This window comes from Sturnira hondurensis, unplaced genomic scaffold, assembly GCF_014824575.4.
Source record: "Sturnira hondurensis isolate 20B ecotype Veracruz unplaced genomic scaffold, ASM1482457v3 Scaffold0022566, whole genome shotgun sequence".
Lineage (NCBI taxonomy): Eukaryota > Metazoa > Chordata > Mammalia > Chiroptera > Phyllostomidae > Sturnira > Sturnira hondurensis.
The window spans coordinates 5,561,979-5,575,255 of NW_028095197.1; the positions used below are offsets into that span (position 1 = coordinate 5,561,979).

Genomic DNA, 13,277 nt, shown 5'->3' on the forward strand with positions numbered 1-13,277 from the left:
GAAGAGGATGTTGAGTTCAATGACCTTTAAAAAAACAACTTTCAGCATCTCTCCACCACCACCTCCCTTCCCCAGCTCTGCAGGAAAAACCACGAGCTGAGGTGACATTTATTGACTATTTACCATCCACAGTGGAAAGGACTCAGCTCGGGTCTTTGTGCTAAGTCCTTTTCATGAATTCTCTTCCATTACTTCTTTCTCTCAATACCTCCCAGCACACAGATGAGGAAACGGAGGCTCAGGGAAAGAAAATGACCGTTCCCAGATCACACAGCTAGAGAGAGGCCAAGCTGGGCCTGGAATCCCCGTTTGAATACTTTCCTCAATCAATGCACCAGAGGGCTGACCGGTCAAAGTCAACGGCAGGATTTAAGAGGAAATGATGACAGAAGGACAGGGGCCATGCTAGGGAGGACAGCAGGATGGGACACAACAGGTGAGACCACTGTGGCTAGAGTGAAACTCTGAAGGCACACACATTCCCCTCCTGAGGTTTGCCCTTCCTCCCCCAGGGCCTGGGAAAGAGACACTCCCTCTGGCAAGCTTCCCTCCCACAGGCCACACACTCCCCTTGGGAGCTGGGGACCAAGAGGGGTTGGAGACCAGAGATGAAACTTCCTTCTCCCACCCCCACCCCCCAGAGTCCTAGCTGTGTGACCCTGCATTTGCCACCCACCCTCTCTGGGCTGTGGTCTCCTCATCCGTGAAATGGCTGGGGAACAAGAGCTGCTTTAGCTTCTAAAACCCACAGTTCTCCTGACAGACCCAGGGTTCCTCCGGCTTAACTTTGCAGGAGGGCTGGGGTTGGCCTTCTCATCTTGCCTTTTTATTTTCACCTTCCCTTTTATTCATAGTGAAACCTGAGGAGGATTGGGTAAGGAAGTGAAGGTGAGGAGGGGCATGTGATCACCTGACAGAGCTTCCTGGGCTCAGACGTGCTGATCCCTTGCCTCCCTGGGCAGTCAGGGTCCCAGAGAGTCAGTCCAACCCCAGCAGTATGGGCTCAGATGTGCCTCAGATGGAAGAGCTGGCACAGAAGGGGAGAGGAAGACGAAAGCAGCTGAGGTCTCTGGGCTCAGACAACTGGCTGCGGAAGATGGTGGAAGAGTGAGGAAGCACAGGGACGGCTTCCTGGAAGAGGAGGAGCAGAGCAGATCAGGAGACTTGTAGTGACTAGACTGGCTGGAGCAAAGGTCCAAGGGTAGGCAGGCACAGGAGCACACAGAGTAGCCTGGGGTGAATGGCACATTGTGAGGGGATGGGTAGACAGGTAGGTAGGGACAGGAGCCAGGTCCTGGAGGGCCTGAACGCAGCATGGGAGGTATGAGATTGTCTCTGGACCATGAAGAAAGCCGTGGAAAGAGCCCACTTTCAGTAGGGGTTTCCAGAAAAATCCCTCTGGTTGCTAAATAGACTGACAGGGACAGGCCTGGAGGCAGGGAAGCTGCTAAGGGAATGTGACCAAGCTCTGGGTGGAGTTTGATGGAGCCCGAACAGCTCCAAGCTGTAGGAGACAATACAGGTTCCCAGTCTGGCTGGAATCCGCTGGCAAAAGGGACCTCACTATTTCTTGGGTGGCAGTCCTCCCCTTAAGGCAGCTCTGCCTGGAGAAAGTTCTTCCCTCAGCCAGGCTCAGGCCTGTCTCCTGGCGTGGTGGGAGAGGGCAGGGATTAGGAAGGAGGTGCCATTCCCTGTGCCGGGGCTCCCAGGAAGACGGAAGCTTGAGGGAAAGTGTGGGACCGCTGAGTTCAAGCTGAGAGGAAGAGGCCTCCTGCCCCCGGGGTGCCCTGGCCAAGTTGAAGCCCAGCAGGGCACCCTGGGTGTGGCCAGACACCCTGAGGCTCCTTGACTGGCCCCAGGAAAACAGCAGAACAAGCAGAGAAATATTTACACCATTGGCAGTTTAGGTATACATTTTATTGGTTGGGTTTTTTTTTTTTTTTAAAAGGTAAAAGTACATGTGTTTAGTGGAGGATTAAGAGTGAAGACCCTATTTAGAGTAGTCTCCAACTCCAACCCCCCAAACTGTAAAATCTGCTACATTTTTGTACAACAGCAAACATGAAAACTACGACCTGAAGTTCACGCCCCCCCCCGCCCCGCCCCCCATGCCTACATTACAACAGAAACATGTTACTCGGCTCCTACTTATACCTAGCCAGAGTCCACACCCGGGCTGTGGCCCCTCCTCTCAGCCATCCCATACTCCCGTGGTATCGTCCCCAAAGCCTGCCCTAACCCCCTGCCTAGAAAACAGGGCGATCACACACACGTCGTCAGAAGCACATGTATCTGGACCCTTCCCCACCTGGAGCCCCTGAAACATGAAGGCCCCTCACTCACAGATGGAAGCATCGCCATCCCCCTTCCTTTAGATCCCCCTCCCCACGACGAAAAATCCTTTCTACTTGGTCCCTTGCCCTGAACGTCTGGGAAAACGCACACGCACACGCACACACACTCACAAACACACACACACACCCACTGCCCATTTCTTCCCCATTGGGAGACAAAGGGTTATGTTGGCCCTACTCCCTGTCCCATCACAGTTGAAGGGCAATGGCCCAAAGTCCTATTTGGACAGAGTCTGGTGGGAAATCCTAGAGGGGCTGTCCAGTGGGGTGGTGGCAAACAAGGGGCTGCTTAGCCTGGGAAGGGATTGTGAAGGGCCTTTTAGAGAGCAGCCCCCTGCACAGTCAGTAGATGCTGCAGGAGGAGGGGCAGGGGGGGGGCTCCTGCCCACTCAGACCTGCTCCTTGTGCTTCACGTGGGCCAGCTTCACATTCTCCTCCTCCGTGGAAGGTGGACGCTGCTCCAGGTGGCAGCCGATCATGATCTGGTACACGACGACTCCCGCGATGGAGCCCAGGAGTGGGGAGACGATGGGCACCCACCACCAGTGGCGGCCCGTCCTGGTGGACAGAATACGTAGTTAGGGGTGGTTGGAACAAGCAGAGGGAAGGCAAGCAGGGCTGGCCAGGTGTTGGTGGCACTCACGTGAACACTTCTGAGCCCCAGCCAGCAAGGGCAGTGAAGAGGCGGGGGCCGAAGTCCCGAGCGGGGTTGACAGCGTAGCCAGAGTTGAAGCCCATGGAGGTGCCGATGACCAGAACCACCAGGCCCACGGTGAAGGCCTCCAGGCCACGGGGGACGGGGTTGTTGTAGGGGTCCACGATGGCCAGCACACACACAATGAGCGAGGCTGTGCCGATGAACTGGCAAGCAGGGAGAACGGGGTGAGGAGTAGCCCCTACCCCACCCTCTGGTCCCTCTTTTTGGCCTCTTGTTTCCCTCCTGCACTCTGCTCTCCAGGACAGTGGTGCTAGGGTTTGTTCAGGGATAAGGATCTCCTGGGGAACCCGTTAAATATAAAAGTCTCAGCCATTCTGACTCTGAAATAGGCGTCCCACACACCGAGAAACTCCATTCTAGACAAGGAGTCCCAGCCCCCAGCCTGCCCATCAGATACCCAAGACAGCCTGGTTTCCTCCCTGTGTTCCCCTCACACGTCCCCATCCCATACCTGGTCGAAGAAGCCATTGATCATGTCCAAGTGTCCAGACGGATAGGTGGCAAAGATGCCAGCTGTGCCATTGGGGCCGGAGACTGCGAGCTCGTTGCCAGCAAAGGCCCAGATTGCATCTAGGGACAGGTTAAACCCCAAGTGGGTGAGGGCAGAGGCCTGGGCCCAGTTTCCTCTCTCGGGCTGGCCCGCCTGCCCAGGGGTTATGTGGGTAAGTAGAATCACTGTTGTTTTACTCAGGAGTCGGAGGTGGTAGGATGGGTGGGGTGAGGGCCCGAGACGCTAATGTTGCCCAACTCGTTTACTCCCCTCATCCCCTGCACCTGGGGCCTGTGTGCGCGTGAGTCATGAGCCCAGGGCTTGGGCAGGCCCTAGCAGTCTGTCACTGAAAGGCCTGGTGCAGGTCCCAAGTAGAAGGAGGGGCTAGTGGAGGAGGGTAATGCTTACCATAGTACAGTCCAAAAACAATCCCAGCACCCAGGAAAGCTCCCAGTGTCTGAGCCAGGGAGTAGATGGGCAGCTTGATCCAGGGCTCTCTTGCCAGGAAACACATGGCAAAGGTCACAGCAGGATTCAAGTGGGCCCCTATGCGGATGGGAGATGGGACCTATTAGCCAAAGCCTGCCATAGTGGGTAGGCCAGGATTCCCTACCACCTTCATATTCCCCACCTCTGGCCAGGGGAACAGGGGTGCAGGGAAGGGTGTCATGTACCAGGCGGCAGTTAGACTGCATAACAGGACAACTCTGCTAATCTCTGATTCCAAGGTGAGAGGCAAAGGTTCCAGGTATCAGGTTCCTTCTCCACTCTCCTCTTCCAGGAGCTCAGAGCTCAGGCCATGGCTATGCCTTGTCCTTGGGAATGTCCCCCACCCCGTCCCCTACCCCATCCCCCAGGGGGGGGGCCCTTGTGAGAATGCTGTTGATGGGCGATGATTAAGGGTGGGATAAGGCCTTACCGGAGACCTGGCCAGCAATGAGGATGCCCAGGGTGACGGCAAAGCCAAAAGCCAGGTTGATGGTGAGGAAACCACCATGGGTGCCCCGGCTGAGCACAACCTGGGCCACAGAGCCACAGCCAAACATCTGCATCAGGAAACAGAACAGGGCGGGAGGGTGAGGCCCAGCTGAGGCCCAGCAGCTCTCACTGCAGAGGGAAGGGCGAAGCCGGCAACCTCTGCCTGCCTCCATCAGGAGGACAAAGCCCACCCTGGAACTCAGCCGAAACCCCCCTGCTGCAATTGCACCCTGAGAAGATGTGCCCTCCCAGCCCCATTGTCCCAACCCTGGAATAACTCTGATTCCAGGTCCCCGTGGAATTAGAGTCTGCAGCTGGGACCCCAATAGATATCTGAACCACTGTCACTGATTTTTCTTGAATCTCAACAGGAGCAGGGGAGAGGGGAACAGCATTCACCTTAGTAGTTTCTCCTCTAGCCCTGCAGGCCTGTCCCATAGAGGTAAGAAGGCTCTCACTCATTCCCCACTTGCAGCTGCCTCCCTTTTTGCCCCAAAGAAAAGCTACATGGTTGTGGCAGTGATGGGGGATGGGGCACAAAGAAATAGGAAGGAGACCAGAAGTTAGATTGAATCTACTTCTCCTGAATCTGGGATGTCAGAGCCCCTGCCCATGCCCCTGGCTCTTCTCAGAGCCCCTCTCAGCACCCTCCTCGACCTGTCCCTGTCCTAGAGCATCCTCTCTCTCCACTGACCCTGACAGGGTCCTGGGTCTGTACTCAGATTTGGTGATCCTAACGGCATTGATGAGTGGCTCTTCTCACTAGCCCTGGTCTGGGCCCCCAGGCAGTGGAAAAAGGGAGATTAGTTCTAAGCTTTCTGCCAGGGATGAGAGGCATTTGAGAGGATGAAGATCCCTGATGTCCTGCAAGGACAGAATACACTGTATGTCTATTCCCCTTGTTCAAATGTAAAAATGCTTCTCATCAGCTGTAAAGAGCTGTTGTCCTGAGCCCTGGGGTGTCCCCCAAAGCTGCTCCAGCCCTTGCTCCAGGCTCCTCTTTCACCTTCCCATAATTAAAAGTTTTCTATCTACCCAGCAGGCAATTTCCAAGAGCCATGCTAGGGCCCCTGGCCATTCTGACAGGTCAGTGTCCTGTTGTTCTGCTATTAGGCATTTTCTTTATCCTTTCTCAGAAAGACCAAGATAATGGGGAAGTCAGCAAGCAGTGATGGAGGACAAAGGTGTGAGAGCAAAGATCAGAGATTGTAATTATATAGGGGGTGGGGGAGGGGCAGGCACGTGGGGGACCCGGGAACCCCGCTGGGCTTGGCAAGTCCTGGTCTCAGTTCCTTGCCTCTCTGAGGCCCAAACCTGGCTCCATCCCAGGAGGTCTTGGAGTGAGAAGCTGTCAGAGCCAGTTCTACCACCTTGGGGCTAATCTTCCTCTTCCTTACCCTTCCTCCTCCCCCGTGCCCCTCCCTTACTAGATACCCCAGAAAAAGGGGCTCCCCTTGCCCCAAAGCCAGCCCCACTGCTACCACTGCAAGCTCTAGGTCCCCAACCTACAGAAATATGCAGGCAAGCCCTCACCCATCACTTGGGTCTTCCAGCCTGGCCCTTCCTCTTCAGGCTGCCCTTGAGATTCTGCTTTTCACTGACACCCAATGCCTCATACTCATCTGAGCCTGAAACTTTCCTTACTGGAGCAGCTCCCTGCTAGGCCTGACTGCTCCTTTGTGGGGGAGGTGAACTGAGGCTTGGGAGGGGACAGGGAGGGCCTTCTGTAAATGTGTTTCCCCGGTCCTGGCTTCTCTCCAATGGGAGGGGGGTCTGGATCGTAAATTAGATAAGAGAGTGGGGGACACTAGGCTATGGGGCAGGAGGATGATAAGCACCTGCCCCACTCCCTTGGCACAGGGGAAGGAAGGGATGGGGATGACTGGTAGAGCCTTCGTCTCGTGAGGGGCCATGGATAAAGCGCCCCTCTGGTTTCCCTCTCCCCTTCCTATTTCCAGGTGAGTCTCAGCCCTCCTCCTACCACAGTGCCTGCTCCACCACCACCACCCATTTGAGGTGGGCCACCCCAGCCCTGTTTGCCTCCAGTTAAGCTTCTGAGCCCACAAGAGGCTGGCAAGCCTGCATTACCTAGGGTTGGGGCTGGGGCAGGAATGGAATAATGCAACCCATCCACTAGAATGCAGCAACTAAACCCAGAAGTAACCGAGAAGAGAACAGGTGTGACCGCAAAGTGGCTGAAAATCAGAGTAACTAGGACAGGAAATGGAGCCTGTAACTGGTGTACGTGTCCACCAGACCCAAGAAGAGCAAACAGAGTCACGCAGGGGCAAAACTGAGGTGACCAGGGAGTAACCGGGACCGGGGAGTGACCCAGGCAGAAGTGTCCCACTCAGAGAACCCATAGAGTCCGTCAGAGTGCTTCTGTGCAGAAGCTGACAGCATCTGTCTGGGTAACTGACAGGGCCTGGGAGCCATTCGGCAGCAGGGAGCAACTTTAGTGAGACCACTTCTTCCGTGCCTGGAGCCCAGCAGCCTTCCTGACCTCCTAGCTTCAGGATCCTCCTTCCCTCTTGAGCTGCTCTTTGCACCCTCTGCCCCAACCCGTGGCAAACTGTCCTCATGTCACGGGAACTTTTGGACTTTCTGAGCCTTAATTATTCATTAGGGGCCAGAAATCAGAAGCCAAATAGTCTAAAAGGGTTCCATTTGCTTCTGCCTACCCCCTGCCCCAGCTGCTTCCTGGGCTAGGACTCTGAGAACTTGGGGAGCAGTGGGAGCCTTGAGAAGGGGATGGGGTCCCAGATCGCAGGGGTGACCTCAGCTCCAGCCTGTGGGCTGGGTCACTAGTGGGGGGAGGTTGCAGGATCAAAGCTGTCACTGGCAGTAACAGCCGTCAACAGACGGAGTAACAGCTGGGGGGAAGAGCACTCTGCAAGGGGTCAAGGTGGGGATCAGAGTTGAGAGAGGGGTAGGGCTGTCTTGAGAAGCAACAGCCCTCCGTCGAACGGAAGGACTGAGGAGTGTGGGGGCCGGAGACATAGGAGCTTCTCTGGGTACCCCCCGCCCCACTCACCACGAGGATGAGGGTTCCCAGGCACTCTGCCAAAGCCTGGCGAAGCAGCCGGTAGCGGATGTGGACCAGCTCTCCGCAGCGGGACACCAGCGCCTTCTGTCGATCCATGTCGCGGGCAGGTAGCGGTCGGGTCGGCGGGGCAAGACGGTGGAGCGCGGAGGAGGGGCGGCGGGCGCAGCTGCAGAGTCCGGGAGCGCGGCCCGCGCCGTTTATGGGAGAGGTAGGCACTGGGCCCGCCCGCTGCCCCGCCCACTCAGTCCTGGGCCGCGCCCACGGGAGTGGGCGGCCACCCCACACCTTGCCTGAGGATGTTCGTGGGTACTCTGGGTTGAGAGGAGCTAATGAGGAAGGTGGGGAAACAAGGGATATGAGGTGTCTTAGGAGTAGTAGGGTTGACCCTGAAAAGCACGTAAGGGAGGATGTGTCTAGGGGGTTGAGAGCCAGTGATGGGGCACAGCCAGGTGCAGGACATGGCTGGGGAGAATGCAGCTGCCAGAAAGATCTTCTCGGCCCATGACAATGAGTTTCCTATCATCCCCGTTACCTTAAGGGTGAGAGGAGACATGTCAGAAAAGAAAAAGAACCTGGCCCTGGGTCTACAGGATGGCTGGACCCAGCATGTCCTCAGCAGGGGGCTGGAGGGCAGAGGCTGTGGGTCCCAAAGAAGAGACCCTCTCAAAGACCAGACTCAGCGGGGCACACAGAACGCATGCTGAGTTGCAGACAGAGCTCGTGGGCCTTTGCTCCTTGTCCTGTGCGTATGTCATGCGTTGTCTGTTTGGACCAGCTCTGTCCACAGTTGTGCCCACACAGGACATGTGTCCTTTGTGCTTGGTCACACTTGCTGGGCATTTCTCATGGCTGTGCACATCCTGTCAGATGTGGCTGGGGTAACTGAGACTGTCACACGTGTACCTGAGTGCATTTTGCACATGGCTTCAGACGCTGAACTGAAGTTGTTCTGACATGCCACGTGCCACATGCTTGCCAGCAGAGTAAGTCCCCGCCGTTTTTAACCCTCTCCCACTCTGGCTGAATTCCCAGCCAAGGGAGAGTCTGTCCCTTTAAGAGACTAAAGTGGCTAAACTGTTGGAGTGTCAGCCCCCTCTGAGGGAAGTCTTGGGGCAACCCTGCTCCCTGTGCTGCATTCAATAATTAGGAATCTGACCTTTGGTGGCTCGGGCCCAGGACTAGGAGCAAATATACCCTCACCCCTGTCCCTACTGTGGCATTGCCAGGGAGGCCAAAGAAACCACATTTTCCAGATGGACTTAATCCAGGTGGGCTACAGGCTTTGGGGACTTGTCCCTTGAGGAATGGTTGTCAGAAATAAAGGCTCCAAAAGTGACTCAAGCTTAAAGAGATGTGGTTTAGCAATACATATCAGGTAGATTCATACCCATGCACCCATGTGTGCAAACACACACGTACCGTGAGACTGACGGCCACACTGCCTATGGAGACTGAGCTCTGCTCACATGCTCACAGGGTCCCATTCACATGGGAGCCTGGCCACAGAGTCATACATGTGGAGCCTACATACAACATCTCTCATGGCCCTTGGCCCATAGCAATGCACCCCACTCTCTGGGAGGCCCCACAGTGAATCAGGGAGCCGTCACTGAGTGCCTGCCTCCAGCCCCACTGCCAGTGTGTGACTCACTCGTTCAGAACAGAACCCTAGCGTCCTGATGCCAGAGCTCATGGGGGAATGCGGGGACATGCTGCCCTCTCTTATCCCTGCCCCATGGGGTATTTCTCATCCGCTCACTGCCTCAGGTGGGGCTGCAAAGGCAATATAGGGCAGGGACAAGCAAGGGACTCTCCAGCCCACAGCACCCCATTATGGGCCTGCTGGCCTGGCCTGGGACCCAGAGAAGAAGAGAAAAACAGGAGCAGCCCCGCCACCAGCAGGCGCACGCACGGCTCCTGCAGAGTTGGCACTCAGCTCGCAGAGGTGTTCGGGTGTGCCACACCGGGGCGGGGGCCAGGGCACTCACATGACCGTGGGTTTGTGCATCTTGTTCACATTAAACAGCATGAATATATTTGTGCACCTGCATGTACTCACTCACGTGTGCATGTGTATGTGTGCCTACCTATAATCTGGGGCTACAGCCCACCACAGAGAATCTTTGTGACCCCCTCTAGTGGATGCAGCTCCATGCCAAGTCACATAGTTTGACAAATGGAACAAAAGCTGGTTCTCAGTGCTCTATGGCCCCAAATCAGCACTCAATCTTCAGGACCATGACCCCATACACTCTCACCAAACCCATTTGTAACTAGTGGTTACACACATGTTCATATATGTGCATACACATGCACCTTGGGATGCATCAGGGTTGGAGCTGAGAAGGTGTGGGCAAGGCATCATCCTTCTTTTCTTTACCCGCATTCAAGGAGGACACGCTTATTTTAGAGCAAGGGGAAGAAGGGGAGAGAAAGAGAGAGAGAGAGAGAGAGAAACATCAATCAGCTGCCTCCCATACGCGCCCTGACTGGAACTGAACCCACAACCCACACCTGTGCCCTGATGGGAAGTCAGTTTGTGGGACGATGGCCAACCAACTGAGCCACACTGGCCAGGGTGTGATTCATTTTACTTAATGGGCCCAAGAGGACCTTGCCTGGAGGATGCAATGCCTTGCAAGGAAGGGTTCCTTACTCCTGTCAGTTCTCTTTCGGTCATTTGGGACTGAGGGGGTTCAGGGCCTGAGGATGCCTATCTAGAAATGCCGGGGTAGCAGTAGTTCTGGGGAGCAAAAGCAGGCCTTCACTGCAGGACTGGACACTGCGGGCATCATTCTCAATGCAGTCAATGTGAATAGCGCCCCGTGGCAGAAAAGGCAGAAGGAAGCATGGCTTCACAGAGAGTAGAATGAGCTTGGTGAGGTCCCGACTCTGAGTCTCACAGTTTACCTAGAGCCCTCTGGGCTCTCTCTTGGGCTTTGGGAAGAAAAGCCCAGGCCCAGTGCAGGCTGGGACCCAGCTCTGGGAGGAGACTCCATCTCCTCCCAGGGCATCTTGAGCAAGGTCTGTGTCTCACTTGGGCGGGAGGGCTGGGCTTAGAAAGGGACCTTGACAGCCCATCCACCCGTGGGAGGCTGTGACTCCTTGAGTGGGGATGTGGGTTTCCAGTTAAGGGAAGGGTTGCAGACACAAGCCCCAGCCTGCTGAACCAGAGGGGTTGGCTGGGGCCCTATAAGGAATGGGGGGTGTGGCACGCCCTTCACGTCCTGTCCCCAAACATTTTTCCCTGAATGAGAGCAGTCTGAAGAGCCGCAGAGGAGATTTGGGCTTTGCTGTCAGCAAGTGGGGTGAAGAAGAGTATAGAAAATGAATAACGCTACAATGCCCCCAGTCTCCCTGAATCCCCTTATCTCCCTAGAGCACTGGGGCAGGGTGAGGGAGGAGCAAACCTAGACAGACAGAGATGTTTTCAATTTTAGAAAAGTATTTCCTGCCCTGGCCGGGTAACTCAGTTGGCTAGAGCATTGTCCAGATCCACCAAGGTTGTGGATTCTGTGCATAAATAAATGGAACAACAAGTCAATCTTTCTCTAAAAAAAAAAAAGTGCCCTAGCAGGTATGGCTCAGTGGGTTGAGTGCCAGCCTGCAAACCGAAATGTCACTGGCTTGATTCCTGATCAGGGCACATGCCCAGGTTGCTGGCCAGGTCCCCAGTTGGGGACATGCAAGAGGCTACCGATCCATGTTTCTCTCACACATCAATGTTTCTCTCCCTCTCTTTCTCCCTCCATTTCCTTTTCTCTAAAAATAAATAAATAAAACCTTTGAAAAAATGTACTTCCTCCCATATGCAAAGCAATCCCCAAAAGTGGTTATATTTTTCTCCTTTCACAAATGACAAAACTGAAATTTGGAGAGCAGTGACTTGCCAAGGTCTCACTCGGCCAGTGAATGCTGAGCTGGGATTCAAACCCCGTGGGGACGTGGAGAAGAGGTGAAACGGGCAGAGAGGCCAGGGAGCCCCAGGCCTGGCCGGAGGCACAGGACAGCCCGGAGCCAGGGAACGAGAACCCTCAGAGTCGCTCCGTGCTTGGTCTCCCTTTCTAGAGCGTGCCCCATTCTCAGGCCACTGCGGCCACCATCCCTGCCTCTGGGCCTTGAGAGCTGGGGTGGGGGGGTTGGCTCTAGACTGGCAAAGAGGAGTGGAGTACAGAGATGAATCACCCTATTATGAGCGTCCCCAGACTGGGGGGCGGGCGAGCATCTCCTCCTACTGTGCCAGCAGTCACCCCCTGTCTCCACACAGACAGGCAAGATGGCAGGGAACCTGGGAACATAAACTACCCACCTCAGACACCTCCAGCCAGATGAGCAGCAGGACCTTGAGAAAATCTACCTTTTGACCCATATCCTGGGGACTCTGGGTCCACCTTCTGGTGTCCCTGAGCTGCTCTTGGCACCCTTTGAGGACAGCAGAGGGTCATAGAGGAGAAGCATAGGGGTGGGACAGAGGCCTAGACCTCTTGCTGAGAAAGGGTCCACAGTTACAGGGACAGACTGATGGGGGCAGAGCCCTCTGGCAGACCCAGAATCTCAGTTCCAAGTCTGGCTTGGTCACCGACCAGCTGGTGAACTGGACAGCTCTCTTCCCCTGAGAGTCTCGGTATCTTTATCAGCCACCTGGAGGTTTCAGTTGGAATCCTCCCCCAACCCCAGACCCGGGGGGCCTCTAAAACAATCAAACTAGATTGTGAATGTTTCAGGCTTTGAAAACTGTATTACACGGTCAACATAGGCAGAAAGGTTCATTCCAGAAGCTGTCTCCTTAATCAGAGCCACACTTCCTCACATGGGAATAGCTGTGTGCATTCTTGATTGCGTATATATCCAGGGAGGTCCGTGTGTACCTGTGGGTGGCCACACGTGTATATGTGTATCCCTGAGGGCCTGTGTATGCGTGTGTGTGTGTTCTTATCTGGACTGGCCGTGGATCTGTGTCCAGTGTTTATAAAAGCTGGAGACAGAAGATGGAGATAGAAGTTAAGGAGTCTGGAGCCACACTGGGAAGAGGGGAGTTAGTGACGTGAAGCTGACATAGACCAGGCTATCCCTGCAAACAGGCCTAGGGTGTCTAGAGGGCTCTGGCTCATACCTCGGGCTCAGATTTCTGGGAGGCTTGGAGCCTCTGGGCTTTCTGATTTCCTGTCTCCTCCTCACTATCAGAAAAGCTCCTGGAACCAGGATGGGGTTGCTTCAGAGGATGTGGAGTCAGGACCAGAGGTTAAGAAAGAAGGAAAGCTTACAGGCTTCATATGGGGCCTGAACCAAGGCACATCATTTGCCTGGTCTCTGAAATCAGGAAGGGCGTGGAGCATCCTCTGGGCTGAGGCAATCAGAGGGCTTCCTGGAGGAGGAAACATTTGACTAGGGATTTTGTGGAGAGTCTTGCAGGTGAGAGACTGCTGGACCAGGCCCTGGGTAGAATGGGTGCTGGCCTGATACTTGATGAGAGCAGCCACAGTGAGGCCAGGGGGAGACACGGGTAGCACAGGAAGGATTTTGGGTTCTATATGAAGGGCCTGGACCTTACTGGGGGTAGAGGGGGGGTGTTTGGGCAGAGATATTTAAGCAGTGCTTCTTCAAGCCCCAAGGGCTCTAAGGAAGCTCTCACAGGGTCTGCTACAGCCAGAGATGGCGAGAGGGAAGCCAAGGAGGCTGAGCCCTGTCCCC

General features: G+C 55.3%; 1 protein-coding gene across 1 annotated transcript; it reads right to left on the minus strand.

Annotated features, from left to right (window-relative positions):
• Positions 1 to 1,895: 1,895 nt before the first annotated feature.
• On the minus strand, positions 1,896 to 7,773 carry AQP3 (aquaporin 3 (Gill blood group)). Its single transcript, XM_037035926.1, has 6 exons — positions 7,575 to 7,773; positions 4,482 to 4,608; positions 3,971 to 4,108; positions 3,524 to 3,642; positions 2,998 to 3,215; positions 1,896 to 2,912 (listed from the first exon to the last, which is right to left on the minus strand). The coding sequence occupies exons 1-6, from the start codon at positions 7,680 to 7,682 to the stop codon at positions 2,744 to 2,746; spliced, it is 879 nt and encodes a 292-aa protein (XP_036891821.1). The 5' UTR covers positions 7,683 to 7,773; the 3' UTR covers positions 1,896 to 2,743.
• Positions 7,774 to 13,277: the final 5,504 nt, after the last annotated feature.

Excerpts from the sequence above, each read along its gene's own strand:
- AQP3 (XM_037035926.1), bottom strand. The coding sequence starts at position 7,682 with ATGGATCGACAGAAGGCGCTGGTGTCCCGCTGCGGAGAGCTGGTCCAC. Across the intron at positions 4,609-7,574 it reads TGGGAACCCTCATCCTCGTG|ATGTTTGGCTGTGGCTCTGT; the intron begins GTGAGTGGGGCG and ends TTCCTGATGCAG. Across the intron at positions 4,109-4,481 it reads CATTGCTGGCCAGGTCTCCG|GGGCCCACTTGAATCCTGCT; the intron begins GTAAGGCCTTAT and ends CCATCCGCATAG.